Source organism: Macaca mulatta, chromosome 7 (genome assembly GCF_049350105.2).
Source record: "Macaca mulatta isolate MMU2019108-1 chromosome 7, T2T-MMU8v2.0, whole genome shotgun sequence".
Lineage (NCBI taxonomy): Eukaryota > Metazoa > Chordata > Mammalia > Primates > Cercopithecidae > Macaca > Macaca mulatta.
Genome location: NC_133412.1, coordinates 180,740,067 through 180,755,551, shown reverse-complemented (window position 1 = coordinate 180,755,551; position 15,485 = coordinate 180,740,067). Strand labels below are relative to the sequence as shown.

The following is a 15,485-nucleotide window of genomic DNA, read 5'->3' as shown; positions in this document are numbered from 1 at the left end:
GTTGCTACAAAGAGAATGAAATACCTAGGAATACAACTTACAAGGGATGTGAAGGACCTCTTCAAGGAGAACTACAAACCACTGCTCAAGGAAATAAGAGAGGACATAAATGGAAACACATTCCATGTTCATGAATAGGAAGAATCAATATTGCCAAAATGGCCAGATTGCCCAAAGTAATTTATAGATTCAAAGCTATTCCCATCAAACTACCATTGACTTCCTTCACAGAATTAGGAAAAGCTACTTTAAATTTCAGATGGGACCAAAAAAGAGCCTGTATAGCCAAGATAATCCTAAGCAAAAGGAGGAAAGCTGGAGGCATCACACTACCTGACTTCAAACTAGACTACAAGGCTACAGTAACCAAAACAGCACGGTACTTGTACCAAAACAGATATATAGACCAATACAACAGAACAGAGGCCTCAGAAATAACGCCACATATCTACAACCATCTGATCCTTGAAAAACCTGACAAAAACAAGCAATGGGGAAAAGATTCCCAATTTAATAAATGGTGCTGGGAAAACTGGCTAGCCGTATGTAGAAAGTTAAAACTGGATCCCTTCCTTAGACCTTATATGAAAATTAACTCAAGATGGATTAAAGACTTAAACGTAAGACCTAAAACCATAAAAACCCTAGAGGAAAACCTAGGCAATACCATTGAGGACCTAGGCATGGGCAAAGACTTCATGACCAAAACACCAAAAGCAATGGCAACAAAAGCCAAAATTGACAAATGGGATCTAATTAAACTAAGGAGCTTCTGCACAGCAAAAGAAACTATCATCAGAGTGAACAGACAACCTACAGAATGGGGGAATGTTTGTGCAATCTATCCATCTGACAAAAGGGCTAATATCCAGAGTCTTCAAAGAACTTAAATTTACAAGGAAAAAACCAAACAATCCCATCAAAAAGTGGGTGAAGCATATGAACACTCGCTTCTCAAAAGATGACACATGAAAAAAAAAAAAAGCTAATCATTACTCGTCATTAGAGGAATGCAAATCAAAACCACAATGAGATACCATCTCACATCAGTTAGAATGGCCATCATTAAAAAGTCAGGAAACAACAGATGCTGGAGAGGATGTGGAAAAATAGGAACCCTTTTACACTGTTGGTGGGAGTGTAAATTGGTTCAACTATTGTGGAAGACAGTGTGGCAATTCCTCAAGGATCAAGAACCAGAAATTCCATTTGACTCAGCAATCCCATTACTGGTATAACAGCAAAGGATTATAAATCATTCTACTGTATCTCATGTGACCCATGAACACGTATGTTTATTGTGGCACTGTTCACAATAGCAAAGACTTGGAACCAACACAAATGACCATCAGTGATAGACTGGATAAAGAAAATGTGGAAAATATACACCGTGGAATACTCTGCAGCCATAAAAAAGGATGACTTCATGTCCTTTGCAAGGATATGGATGAAGCTGGAAACCATCATTCTCAGCAAACTAACACAAGAACAGAAAACCAAACACCACATGTTCTCACTCATAAGTGGGAGTTGAACAATGAGAACACATAGACAGAGGGAGGGGAACATCACACACTGGGGCCTGTCAGGGGTGGGGAGCTAGGGGAGGGACAGCATTAGGAGAACTACAAAATGTAGATGATGGGTTGATGAGTACAGCAAGCCACCATGGCACATATATATCTATGTAACAAACCTGCATGTTCTGCACATGTATCACAAAACTTAAAGTATAATAAAAACGTAACTCAAAAAACTACATTAATCAGTTCTCTAGTAGGTAGAAATTCACCTGGGAGTTTCTTCTCTTCTTGTCCATTTTGATAGGATTTCCAGAAGACACATAAGAACCGTCTCTGTTTGCAAAAACATTCCGAAGTTGTACACCACCTAGAAACAAATATACTGAATTCTGATTTTTAATTTATTAAATAAGTGCAATGTTTTCTGCCTTCTGAGTTGATTTCACAACACATAGAAGGATATATCCTAAATTAAAGTTTGTACTAGTAATACAAATTAATGGTTAATAACCTCTACTTTTATTATTGAAGTATTACCCACCAATATATAATCTTAAAGTTCTCAATGGGACTCTTACCTAAATAATATACATAATATTTTCCTGATGTTGACACAAAATAGATATGAACACATTCTTCGTATTCAGCTGTGTCTCCTGGCTATCACATTATGAACCGCATGCTAACTTTGATTTACTTGGGACTTGTTCTAATTTCAAACTAGTTATTTTTTATTTTCATGCAGCTAGATTATTATGTGTGAGTATTTTATTAGAGAGTGATACAGACAATTTAAACAAATAATTGTGTGTTTCAGGACTCTTCTTGGGTTCTGAGACAAGAAATGCCATTACTACTTGGCAGATTGAGACAACTTGGAACAATGTCAGAGGAATCATCTCGAATTGCTTCTAAATTTCAGTTTTATCAATTCTTATGCTTTCTGAATTATTTCTGATTTTAGTTATTAAAGGATTCTTTCTTTTTCTCTTAATCTAGCTAATAATTTATCTTTTTTAAGAAAAAACACTCTTAGATTTGTTGATTTTTCTATTGCTTGTAAAATCTTTTATCACTTATTTCATTTACTCTAAAGCCTCAAGAACACATTGGTGACATGTAGACAGAGAATTTGATTGTAAATGCCATTTTTTTGTTAGACTCAGCTGATTATGTCAGGAAGCCTCCTGAGGGTTCCAGGAACTGAGTGTGGCTCCCACCACTGGACAAGGATGAGAACCTCCATGCTTTGGGGATGGGAGGACAGGCAGGGCAGTGTGAGGGGAGGAGGGTTGCTGGCAGGTCCAGCATTGCTTCCCCTGGCAGCGCCACTCATGTCCTTCCTTACTCAGAGATTCAGTCATTTCTACCCAGGTGGGAAAATCAGTTAACTTTATCTTTGATATGTGGATGGGAGCCCAAGACAGAGACTTGTCAGTCGTTGTTTCTGTGCCTGCTACCTTGGGAATGTCTGTATTTCTTATGCTCTGTCCTGGCTCTTGTACCCCAGTGGCTCCCCTACCCCATGGCACCGGCCTGTGCACGGCCCCTGCCCACGCCCTGCATGAAATATCCGGTTTGGCTCAGGAAGAACCCCCTTGTCTTATTTTCCTGCTGCCCCTGGTCCACATTCTTGTCCATCCATAGGCTCTCAGCCGTGCCTCCCATCCACACTGACCCCACATTGGGATCATACCTTGTCCACCACTTCCTCTCTCCTTTCTTCTGAGCCTTGCCTTTTATTCCAACAGCCTGTTTCCATCTTACCCGGATATATGTACAGGAAAGTGTTTACTGAGCAGCCTTGGTTTGTGCAAACCCTGAAGGTTACTGAAAAAGTGCTTTCTCCAGCCAGGTCCATATTCAGCTCCTGGGAGATGATATCTGCTTTTTTGGCAAATCCTCCTGGAAATATTTTTAAACAATTTATTAAGGTAAGGTTTACATCTCTAAGACTATACATTATGTAACATAGTTAACTCATTGAGTTTGGAGTCCGTGTACATCTGCAAAGTTATTAACACCATCAAGGTCATAACCATAGCAATCACTTCCAAAACATTCCTCTTATCTCGCTTAATGATATGATTATTTTATTAGTTAAAATGTATTTTTGTTTCTTTGTGTCTGTGTCTCTGTGTGTGTAGCCTGGGTGCACACTATACTAGCTCATTCTGTAATGACTTCCGGCGAATGCCTATTATTGCTCAAGGGGCCGGAGTCTGAGCACTGGAGCTCAGTCGTGCAGGTGCCACACATCTGTGATGGCCCCAATAAACGGCACTGGGCTCCAGCACTCAGGTGAGCTTCCCTGGTGGACAGTGCTTCACACATGGTGTCATTCATCACTGCTGGGGGGACGGGGGACAAGAGAGTCCTCAGGGAAAGAACATCTGGGATCTTGTGCCTGGATTCTCAGGGCCTTCCCGCTGGCTCCTTTGCTCATTTTAATTCATATTCATTTGCTATAATAAAGCTGCACCCGTGAGAATAACAACTTGTCGTGAGTCCCTTATTTCTATTGATTATAGGGCCTGGGGATGGTCTTGGGACACTCAACACAATTACATCAGAGGTGGAGAATGCTAGAAAGTTCCTGACTACTGACACATGGCTAGAGCATTGTTTATAGTATCAAAGGATGAGGAAGGGTGGGATAGAAGACATTCAGTGCCCGGATGGCTATAGAAGCGCAGGGTGTGAGATGGCGTGTGCGCTCCAATAAGGAGCAGGAAGCGAAAGTAATCCATGGGATTTAGAAATGACAGACACAGCTCCCTAGGAGTTGTTCCCTGAATAAGAACAAGTAAAAATAAGGAAGAATGACCTGAATGTGAAACTTATATCTGTGATGGCTAAAATAACAGTAAAAAGATGCACATCCAGCCCTGCACTGTGCCCTGTGAGCCGAGGCTGCTACACTCCCACTCAGCACCAACGGGGACAGTTGTCCAGAAACAACACACAACACACAAGAGCCACACAGAAGGTAGCCCAGGGTTTGGGCTGGGGAGGGGAATTCACTAGACAACTAGCATAGGGAGGATAGTGTGGAAAGTGGCATCATTTTGTGATATGAGTGATATCATTAACAGATATCATCAGATCGTGAACAGCATTAGCCCGTGGACTAGGAGAGTGACTGATGTTGCAGATTCTCTTTGGCTTCATGAGCTGCAGAACGGAGGAGCATGTCTGGGAGGATGCTGGACGCACAGCTCACAATAGACACATCACAGATGGCTCCAGCTGATCCCAGCCTCAAGTAGGATGCTTCCGATGGGACAGCTTTCCTCATGCACTGGATCCCTGATCATGTAAAGTTTCTCTGCCCTGAGAATGAGACTGACCTTTCTCTCTTTAAAATGCAAAGTGGGCTCTCCAGACGGGGAGGCCGATGCTACACACGGAGGCCCTGCTGCTGTGTTTCTGTTGATGCTGATGGTCACTGCTTAGCATGCACCTTGCTCAGGCCCTGCTGTGTGTTTCTGTTGATGCCGATGGACATTGTTTCGCATGCACCTTACCTAGTTCATGGCCTGTGCCGTGATAAAGAGAAGACCTTTTGCTTCTGCACCCCAGGTACAATTCCTGTGAGCAATCTGGCAGATATTTTAGAAGCTGTGTAGTTTGTGTTGCCTTGGCTTTTCATGTGAATCTTTTAGATGATGAGGAAATGAGAGTGGTTCACAAGAAAATGGAGCAGACACAGGGGATAGTTAAGGGACTCCTCCAAGCAATGTGGGTATCATAAAATAAATGTTAAAAAATGAAAGAGCTAAACAAGAAGGTGCTGGGGTTGATACAAAGACTTCGAACTACCAGGAGTTGGGAGCATTAATGGCGATCGCTTCAGGTCCATCAGCAATTCAGAGACCTAAACAAATATTCCCTATTTATGCCGAATTTGCAGACTGTAGAAATCTAGGAGACAAAATGACCAGGGAAAATGTGTGATTTGGTGTGGGTGAAGGTCTGGCAAGTTAATCAAGTGGAGTACTGTTGAAGTCCTAGGGTGATCTTGCCTTTGCTGGGTGCCCAGACTGTAGTCACACTCATGGGAAATTGCCAGCGAATAGAAAGTAGGTTTCTTTTTTATTTTTGGTAGTTCTTATTATCAGGCATATGTGCATTTGAATTTTGTCTTCACAGCATTTCCTGGGTATATTTCTCATTTTTTAAAACACACATGATTTCATCTAGATTTGCCACCTTCACAGGGTCACAGAGAAAGGTGGGAAGAAGGGAGGCCCTGGTCTGAGTCTTGTAGGACCATGGACAAGAGTGGGGAGAGACAAGAGGAGGTTGTAAGAAATTATTCTGCTCCTCCCAGGAGGCTCAGGCCCGCCTTTTTTCTGCAATTGCAGTTCTGGGTTGTAAACCGTGTACACTCTTCCCTTCGGGCCAGGGTGGAAACTATGCAAATTCAAGTGGGGGACCTCCCCACTTAAACCCAGGGCTCTCCTCCACGGTGAGTCTCCTGCACCACCCAGCTGGGATCTCAGAGCTTCCTTTTCTGTCCTCCTCCAGGATGGGGTCCACAGTCACCCTCGCCCTCCTCCTGACTGTTCTCCAAGGTCAGTCCTGCCCAGGGGTTGAGGTCACAGAGAAGAACGGGCAGAAGGGGGCCCTGGTGCAAATTTGGTGTCTCCCACACAGGTGTCTCTGCCGAGGTGCAGCTGGTGCAGTCTGGAGCAGAGGTGAAAAGGCCCGGGGAGTCTCTGAGGATCTCCTGTAAGACTTCTGGATACAGCTTTACCAGCTACTGGATCAGCTGGGTGCGCCAGATGCCCGGGAGAGAACTGGAGTGGATGGGGAGCATCCATCCTGGGACCTCTGATACCAGATACAACCCGTCCTTCCAAGGCCAGGTCACCATCTCAGCCGACAGCTCCATCAGCACTGTCTACCTGCAGTGGAGCAGCCTGAAGGCCTCGGACTCCGCCATGTATTATTGTGCAAGAGGGACCATCTAGAACCCCCCACGGTGCAGGTGCAGAGTGAGGTGCCAGAGACACCCTCCCCAGGGACCTCTCTATCATCCAGGAGGAAACACCGGCTGTTTGTGTCCTCAGGAGCCAGAACCACAGAACCACGTGGGAGGGTTCCCAGCCCCCAAGGCAACTGGATGGGAGACCTGACCACGGGAGGTGAATTCTCTGAGGGGGCTCTTGTGTGTTCTACGAGGTTGTTCATGGTGTATACTACATGGTTAACATCCAAAGGCTGTCTAATAGGCACCTCTTCAATATGATAGCCTTTTAATTAGTGAAAATTTAACAAAGTTCATCATTGTTGCTTGCCTTCCTCCCTCCTATCCACTCTCACTCCCTCCGTCTTTTATTTTCTACTTACTTTTCCAAAATCATTTAATCCCTTTTTGTACTATTACTCGTTCTCTTGCTTTTTTTTTGTTTTCCTTTTAATAATATGCACTGAATAATTCATCTTTGTGCAAATTTGTATTTCGATATAACAAAGGCTTCCTTCATAAGTAGATTTCCTGTGAGTAATCTTGCAGATATTTTAGAACCTGTTTGATTAAGGATACATTAAAATAAATACATAAATTTTAAAAGACATACAACCTATCAAAACTGAACCACCGAGAAATAAAAAATCTGGGATGGATGTGGTTGCTCATATCTGTGTTCCCAGCACTTTGGGAGGCCCATGCGGGTGGATTACCTCAGGTCAGGAGTTCCACATCAGCCTGGCCAACATGGCAAAACCCCGTCTCTACTAAAAATACACAAATCAGCTGGGCGTGGTGGTGTTCGCCCTCAGTCCCGTAGTCCTGGCTACTTGGGAGGCTGAGGTAGAATGACTTGAACCCGGGAGGCAGAGGTTGCAGAAAGCCAAAATTGAGCCACTGCACTCCAGACTGGACAAGAGTGAGCCTCCAGTTAAAAAAAAATCTGAACAGACCAATGAGTAAAGAGATCGAGTCAGTGATTTTTCAAACATCTCAAATCAAAGTCAAGAACTTCATGGATTTTATTAAAATGTTTTTAAAAAGCTAGAATCTCTACTCAAATTTCCAACAAAATAAGAGGAAGAAATGCATCCAAGCTTATTTTGGCAGGCCGTATTTCCGAAGCAAGGAAAAGACACTACAAGTAAATAAAATTACAGGCCAATATCCCTGATTATCATAGTTTCAAAAACTCTCACGAGTGATGAGATGACAAGCAAAATTCAACAGCACATTAACAACAGAATTCCCCATTATCAGATGTGGTTTATTTCTAGGATGCAATGAAGTTTTAACCTGCAAAAATAAAGGTGATATATTAAAATAAAACATTGAAGGACTAAAATTTTATGTCCGTATCAATAGATTTAGAAAGAGTCGCTGACAAAATCAGCCACACTAACATTATAAAGAATCTGAACAAATTATGTATAAAATATATACCTCAACACAATAAAGACAACATATAACAAACCCACATCTAACATTATATCAGTGGGGAAAATCTTATCTTCCTCTAAGACTGGAAACTAGACAAGATCCTCGCCACCACTAATACTATTCAACATAGCACTGGGGGGTTTAGACAGAAGAGTTAGGCAAGAATAAAATACAGAAGTCATCCATATAGTAATGAATACATTTAAAATATGTTTTGACTTATAATATGCTCTTATTTATAAAAAGCCCAAGAGACTCCAACAAAAAAAACTTGGAAGTAATGAAGAGATTCAATACATTTCCAGAACAAAAAAATCAAACTTATATTCCAAGATGGCAGGTTAGAGGCACTGCTAGCATCCCTCTTCCACCTGGAAGGACAAATTAACGTGGAGAGATGAACATGGTGGACTGACTTTCAAGAGGCAATGAAGGAGCTGAACAGAAACACTGAAATAATCTACAAACTTTCAGGAAAAAGCAGGAAGCTGCAGCACACACTGTGAGTCAGGTGAAGGGCTCTGAGTCCACAGAGTTCCAGGGGACAGTTTGCCTCTGGGATACACACGCCCACCTGGGATCCTGAAAGTCCGGGCCTCAGGAGAAGGCCCTAACCTCACCCAGTGCCAGGACCCGCTGTGGAGGGTCATGGAATATAAAGTAGAAGCAGTGGCAGGAAGACCCTCGCACAAACCCGCAGATCTCCGTGCGGTCTGAGGGCCACCGTTTCCTAACGTTCTTCACAAAGGACCCTGGCGAAAACAAAGCAAAAATTTCAGGCAGTGGTCACAGGTTGAAAGAAGCTGTCAACAGGGGTGTGTGATACAACCTCGGGTGGGGACGAACTCCCTTAGCCAGGGCCTGGGCAGGGAAGAGTGAAAAGTGGGCTGCAAGGTCAGGAGCCATGGGTGCAGGAGCTGGTTCCCGGCTTTGCAGCAGACAGGAAGGGGCATGGCATGAAACCCACGGCTGCAGTCTCCACGGGGACAGTTATGACTCCTGCTATTTGCAGGTATTGGTCACAGGCTGACTGGAACTCATCTCACTGCTGCCAGTGGAGCATCATGGGAGTGGATCTGCCTCACCAAGTGTGTGGGAACTGCGTGGGGCTTACCACCATAGTAATACTCAAGTAATATGGCAAAACAGGGTGCTATAATGTCCCAAAAAGGTCACACTAGGTCTCCAGCAATAAACTTGAACCAAAATGAATTCTTTAAAATACCAGATAAGAAATGCAAAATGTTGATTATTAAGCTACTCAAGAAGATATAACAAGAAGGTGAAAATCATCATAAACAAATGTATAAAAGCAGTTCAGAATATAAATACAAATTTTTAGAGAGACATAAAGAGAAACCAATCAGAACTTCTAAAGATAAAAGACAAAATTCAGGAAAATAGTAAGGGAATTACAAAATGCCATGGAAAGTTTTAGAAATAGACTAGAAAAAGTAGAAGAAAAAAATATAAAAATAGACTAGAAAAAGTAGAAAAGTTAAAGTAAAAATATGAGATGACAAAAAGAAGAATAAAGCAGAAATAAGAAGAAAAAAGAAGAAGAGAAAAAGACTACAGTATTTTTGAATTAATCAAATCAGAGAAAAATAAATTTAGAGAGAACTAAAAGAAGTAAACAAAGTCTCCAGGAAATATGGGTTTATGCAAAATGAGTAAACCTAAGCATAATTGACATTCCTGAAGAAGAAAAACCATAATATGTTTGGAAAACTTATTTGAGGGAAACACCGAGAAATACTTTCCTGGCCTGCCTAGAGACCTAGCTATCCAAATCCAAGAAGTTCAAAGAACTCCTGGGAAATATATTGAAAAACTGCCATCACCAAGCTTAAAGTCATCAGGCTACCAAAAGTCAACATGAAGGAAATCATTCTAAGAGCAGTAATAGGAAACAAAACAAAGAAACCCATCAGACTACTGGCAGACTTCTCAGCAGAAACCTCACAAGCCAGATGGATGAAACTTCTGTCTTCAAGTTCCGCGAACAGGACACCTTTCAATCAAGAATTTTGTATCCTGCCAAACTGTTTGATAAATCAAAAAGAAGTAAAGTCATTTTCAGAATCACCAGTGCTGAGGGAATTCATCACTACCTAACCAGCAGTACAAGAAATGCTAGAAGAAGTTGTAAACCTTGAAACTGTTGTACCCGAGCGAGTTAGACAAACGCCACACTTTGAGATGAATTTAAGAGTCCTTTATTAACCGGTGACGGGGAGACGACTAATGCTCAAAATTCTCTTGGCCCGAGGAAGTGGCTTGATTTTCTTTTATACTTTGGATTAGGAAGCGGAGGGGGAGCTCAGCTGCAACAAGTCTACAGAAGTAAAAACATGTAAAAAAGTTAAAAAGACAAATGGTTACAGAGAAACAAACAGTTCCAGATGCAGGGGCTCTAAATCTTTCATAAGATGTTATATATCGGGGCTCTGCCGGACACAGACTCAAGGTTTTATGGTGTTATGTCTTGAGCAAAATCCTGGGAACTTCGTACATTGCTTGCTTCAGTATCTTTTCAGTTAATTGGACCCTGATATGTTGAGAGTCTTACACAAGTTAACTCATTGAGGAAGGGAGTGGGTAAGGAGTCCTTGAACCCTTGCCAATGACGGAGCCTAATGGAGTTCATCCGTCCGGCTTTCTCAGCTAAGGGAGAGCTTACTCCTGTGGAAACAAGGCTAGGTTATTAGGGGAGAAGGGGAGAGTCTAAAAACAAAGTTAGTAAAAAGCAAGGGTAGGTATTACAAAACAAAAGCCCAATATACACATAAAAGGAACCTCTTAAAAGATTGAAACTCACAGGGCATGTAAAACAATAACACAGTGAAAAAAAAAAAAACCCCACTAGTTAAGAATAACATGGCAAAGAGAACAGTAATTCGTATCTAAATATTCACATTGAATGTAAATGGCCTCAATGCTCCATATGAAAGATACACAATGGCAGAATGGATTAAAAAATCACAATGGAAATACCTGATGTCTTTAAAAGACTCCCCTAACACACAAGAATTTTCATAAACTCAAGGTAAAAGGGTGGAAGAAGGCATTTCACAAAAATGGAAACCAAGAGTGAGCAGGAGTAGCTATTCTGATATGAGACAAAACAGACTTCAAAGCAACAGTAAGAAAAAGACATAGATGATCACTATACAATTATAAAAGGATCAATTCAACAAGAAAATGTTACAATTCTAAATTTATATGCACCAAACCCTGGAGGAACTAGATTCATAAAACAAGTACTATTAGAGCTAACAAAATGAGATAGACAGCAAAACAATCAGAGTGGGAGACTTTAATACAATCATGACAGCACCAGACAGATCTTCGAGACTGAAAGTCAACAGAGAAAAAATGCACGTAAAGAACTCACTGAAACAAACGGATGTAGCAGATATTCACAGAACATTCTGTCCAAGACCTGCAGAATAAACATTCCTGTAATCACTACGTGCAACATCCTACAAGATAGAACATATAATAGGTCACAAAACAAGTCTCAGTGAATTTTTAAAACAATGAAATCATATCAAGTATCTTCTCAGACCACAGGAGAATAAAACTAAAAATGAGCTCTCAAAGAAACCCTTACAACTGAACAAATACATAAAAATTAAGAAATCTGCTCCTGATTAATATCTGGGTTAACAATGGCATAAAGATGAAAATTTAAAAGTTATTTCAATTAAATGGTAACAAGTTATTGAAACCTTAAGAATACAGCAAAAGCAGTGGTAAGACGAAAATTCATAGTGCCTGCTGCCTACACCAAAAAGCCCGAAAGAGCACAAGTCGTCAACCTAATGTTGAGGCGAGAACAAAGAAAAAATTAAAGACAGAACGAAATAGAAATTAAAAAAGAGACAGAAACAAGCTGCCTGCGTTAGGCTGACTCGTTTCAAAGCCAGTAACAGGCAAAGTTTCAATAATGTTATCTAAGGACCAGAGCTCAGAGCAATGTGCTCTGAAGACTCTCCCAGCACTCCCTCAACCTAAGGATGTGAAGAGATACGTTTTCCTATCTCCTTTAGTGTAAGTGAACTTAACCGTCGAATCCCATCCCCTCTGCTCTGTAAACTATACCTTGGTCCTTGCTCTGTAAGTTTTAGGAGTTTCTGTTTTTCCTGTGGTCAATGATTGCAGGTTCCTGCTTCTTCATCTAAGCGGTATAGCCTGAGCAGGTCTGGCCCGTAGCCAGGTAGAGGCCATGGTGGGGTTGCAGGATGAGTCTTTGTGAGACTCCTTTGAACTAAGCAGATACTGACCATCTGGGCAGCGTAGTAAGGAGTATACTAAACCTGAGTTATAAGCCTGTGTTCGTTGGATTAAAGGCCTTTGTCTTGCCTCCATACATTCGCATTCTTGCCACTTAGGAGCAGGTATATAAGCAAAACCTTGTCTTTGTTCGGGGCCCAGATTTTTGGGCATTGAGTCTGCTGGGACAGAGTGCACTCAGTGAAGATCCTCCTGCTATACCCCAAGGTCTCCCTTGCCCTCCTGATTTTCCACAACATTTCTTGCAAGCGAGCAGCCAGGAGGACGAGAGACAACAGGCTGGCTTTCTCCTTTGCCTGAGGGTCTATCTGTGACCCTGGGCGGCCTCCGAGGAACCTTAACCCGAGGAGAGACTGGCTCTCCCGGTCCCTGGCGCCCTCCCCTGACAGAGCAATGGAACCTGGAAAGGGTAACAGGATGATGATCACAGAGGCAGTGCTACTGAACCACTGTCCGGTTTGGGGGCCCAAGACAGGACCCGTCTCATGAGGACAGAGGGGAGCCTGATGTCTTCCCAGGGTGGAGAGAGGCTGGGGGGCGGGAGTGGTTCACTAATTCGGATAAAGCAGCCACCCCAACTGCAGGATACGCGAGAGAGGCTCGCTAAGTCGGTTAGGAAAGAGAACTGCGGGAGGGCAAGTGTGTGAAAGGGCCTGAAAGAGACGGTTCCAGGGGAGGCACAGATCTCAGTGTGGACCATGTCCTCCCAGTGGAGTCTGGGGCCGCCAGGGACAGTGGCGATGTGGCTAATATGTGGTGGGATAAGGAACTCTCCTGGCCAGGCGGCCACTGAAAACTCCCGTAACAGGAGACGGTCTGGTTGGTCCGTAAAGATAGTCAGGATGAGTGTGCGTCACAGAGGGAGGAAATAGGAAGAAAATTGTTGAAACTCACTCCACTGGAATGTACGTTAAAGAATTTTAAGAAAGGTTTTGCAGGGGATTATGGAACTAAGCTGACCCCCCCCAAAGGTTGAGAACTCTCTGTGAGTCAGAATGGCCTTCTTTTGGGGTCGGCCGGCCGGCCGAGGGTACTCTAGATAGGGAGGTGATTGGCCAGGTGTTTAAGGTGGTGATGGGGGTGGGAGAACAGCAAGGGTATCCAGATCAATTTCCCTACATCGATTCATGGCTCAATATTATACAAAATCAACCAGCGTGGTTGCATCCCCCAGCAGCATATTGCAAGACGCTAGTGGCCTGAGCAGCTGAACACAAAATGAAAGTAAAATCAGCCGTGCTGGCAGCTGCAAAGAAAAAGGGAAAGTCACAGGAAAGCTGAGATAAACCAATTCTGCAGCCACCTCAGGGGGAAACAGAATTTCCCCTTCCTCCTATGTTCCAGTCTACCCCGCTTTGCCGAGACCAACTGCTCCCACTGCAGGTTCAGTTGTTAGGCCAGCAGCTCCATCCGCCCATGAGGAGTTAAATCCGGGTGGGTACACACCCCCAGCCTCACCTGAGAAGGAGGAATTGGAGCTGCAGAAAGTTAAGTGGAAAGTCCGGGAAGTCAGGCAGGCCATCTCAGGTCTGGCCGCACCTGAGTCCTGCAAATGCACCTCAGGGAGACGAGAGGACCTGTCTATTATGATGAGCACGGCTACATCCAGCGGGGAGAGTGAACTTTCATTTACCAGCCCTCTTCAACCACTGACCTCCTGAACTGGAAGCATCATACCCCTTCCTAGACAGAAAAGCCACAGGCTCTCATAGACTTGATGCAGTCCATTTTTCAGACACACAATCCAACCTGGCCTGATTGCAAACAGCTTCTTTCGACCCTGTTAAATATGGAGGAATGGCAGAGAGTGACACAGGCAGCCCTCCAGTGGCTAGAAGCTAATGCACCTGCAGACAGTTAAAGCCCAGGCACATGCACAGGGTCCAGTTCCCTGAAACAGACCCCACCTGGGACCCAAATGATGCATCCCAGTGGCAGCAGCTGCAGCGGCACTGAGAGGCAACCTTGCATGGGCTGAAGGATGGTGGGAGAAAAGCAGTTAATATAGGAAAAATCTCGGAGGTGCTCCAGGGAGCAGATGAGAGCCCAAGCCAGTTTTATGAGAGACTTTGTGAGGCGTGTCAGCTGTACACCCTGTTCAACCCTGAGACTACTGAGAATCAGCATGTGGTAAATACAGCATTTGTAGGGCAGGCCCAGGGCAATATCAGGCGGCAGTTGCAGAAGATGGAAGGTTTCACGGGTATGAATGCTACTCAGCTTATTGAGGTAGCCACCAAGGTGTGCATTAACCGAGATCAGGAGGCAAAGAGGGAGGCTGACTGAAGGCTTAAGAAGAAGGCTGATTTACTGGCAGCTGCCCTTACAGGAGAGGAAGCTGGTTTTGCAAGGGGATGCGGGCGTGGACGAGGGCATGGAAGAGGCCAGACTGGATGGGGATCTGAGAGTCAGCTGAGACTAGAAAGAGATCACTGTGCGCCGTGCAAAAGGAAAGGGCGCTGGAAGAACGAGTGTCCAGAGAATGGTAACAAGGAGAATGGTCAGGGCCATGGTATGGGAAGGCCACCAGCAGGGGGCTGCCGCACCCGGGAGGAACCAGACACGGATCTGATCGGACTGGCTGGGGTTGAAGGATATGAGGACTAGGAGAGACCGGGCTCTTTCTCATTGGACCCCCAAGAGCCTATGTTCAGATTAGAAGTGGGGACCAACCAGTGGAATTTACAGTAGATCCTGGGGCTGAGCACTTGGTAGTGACCCGACCTATAGGGTCGCCATCCAAGGACTGTGCAACTATTGTAGGAGCCACTGGAGTCTCAGAAAAGAGGCCTTTCTGTCCGTCAAAGAGGTATGTTAAAGGAGGACGACGAGTCCAACATGAATTTCTATACCTCCCAAATTGCCCAGTTCCTTTGCTGGGAAGAGACTTGCTTTGAAAACTGGAGGCACAGGTTACATTTGGGCCACAAGGGGATGTAACTTTAAATCCAGCTCACCCAGAGGCTATGGTGTTAACCCTGACTGTCCCACGGGCTGAGGAATGGAGACTATATGCAAGAAAGACTCCAGAACCAGGAGTAAGTTAAATGCATGGGTTACTTACTAAAACTCCTGGAGTCTGGGCTGAAAGGAACCTGCCTGGACTGGCAGTAAATCAGGCACCAATTACAGTGGAGTTAAAACCAGGAGCAACTCTGGTTCAGGTCCATCAGTACTGCTCCTCCCTGAGGCCATACGGAGAGTCCACAAACACTTGGAGTGGCTTCACAAGCAGAGAACCATAGTCA

General features: G+C 43.9%; 2 gene segments (V, D, J or C); both read left to right on the top strand.

Annotated features, from left to right (window-relative positions):
• LOC106999633 (immunoglobulin heavy variable 4-4-like) overlaps positions 1-15,485 on the top strand; it is a 76,002-nt gene that overhangs the window by 12,998 nt on the left and 47,519 nt on the right. Inside the window, 1 exon segment of the V gene segment in view lies at positions 13,722-13,745. Within this exon segment, the coding sequence occupies positions 13,722-13,745 (24 nt within the window).
• Positions 5,944-7,101, top strand: LOC144330494 (immunoglobulin heavy variable 5-51-like). The segment is given in 2 exon segments: positions 5,944-6,100; positions 6,183-7,101. Coding segments are annotated over 2 exon segments (363 nt in total).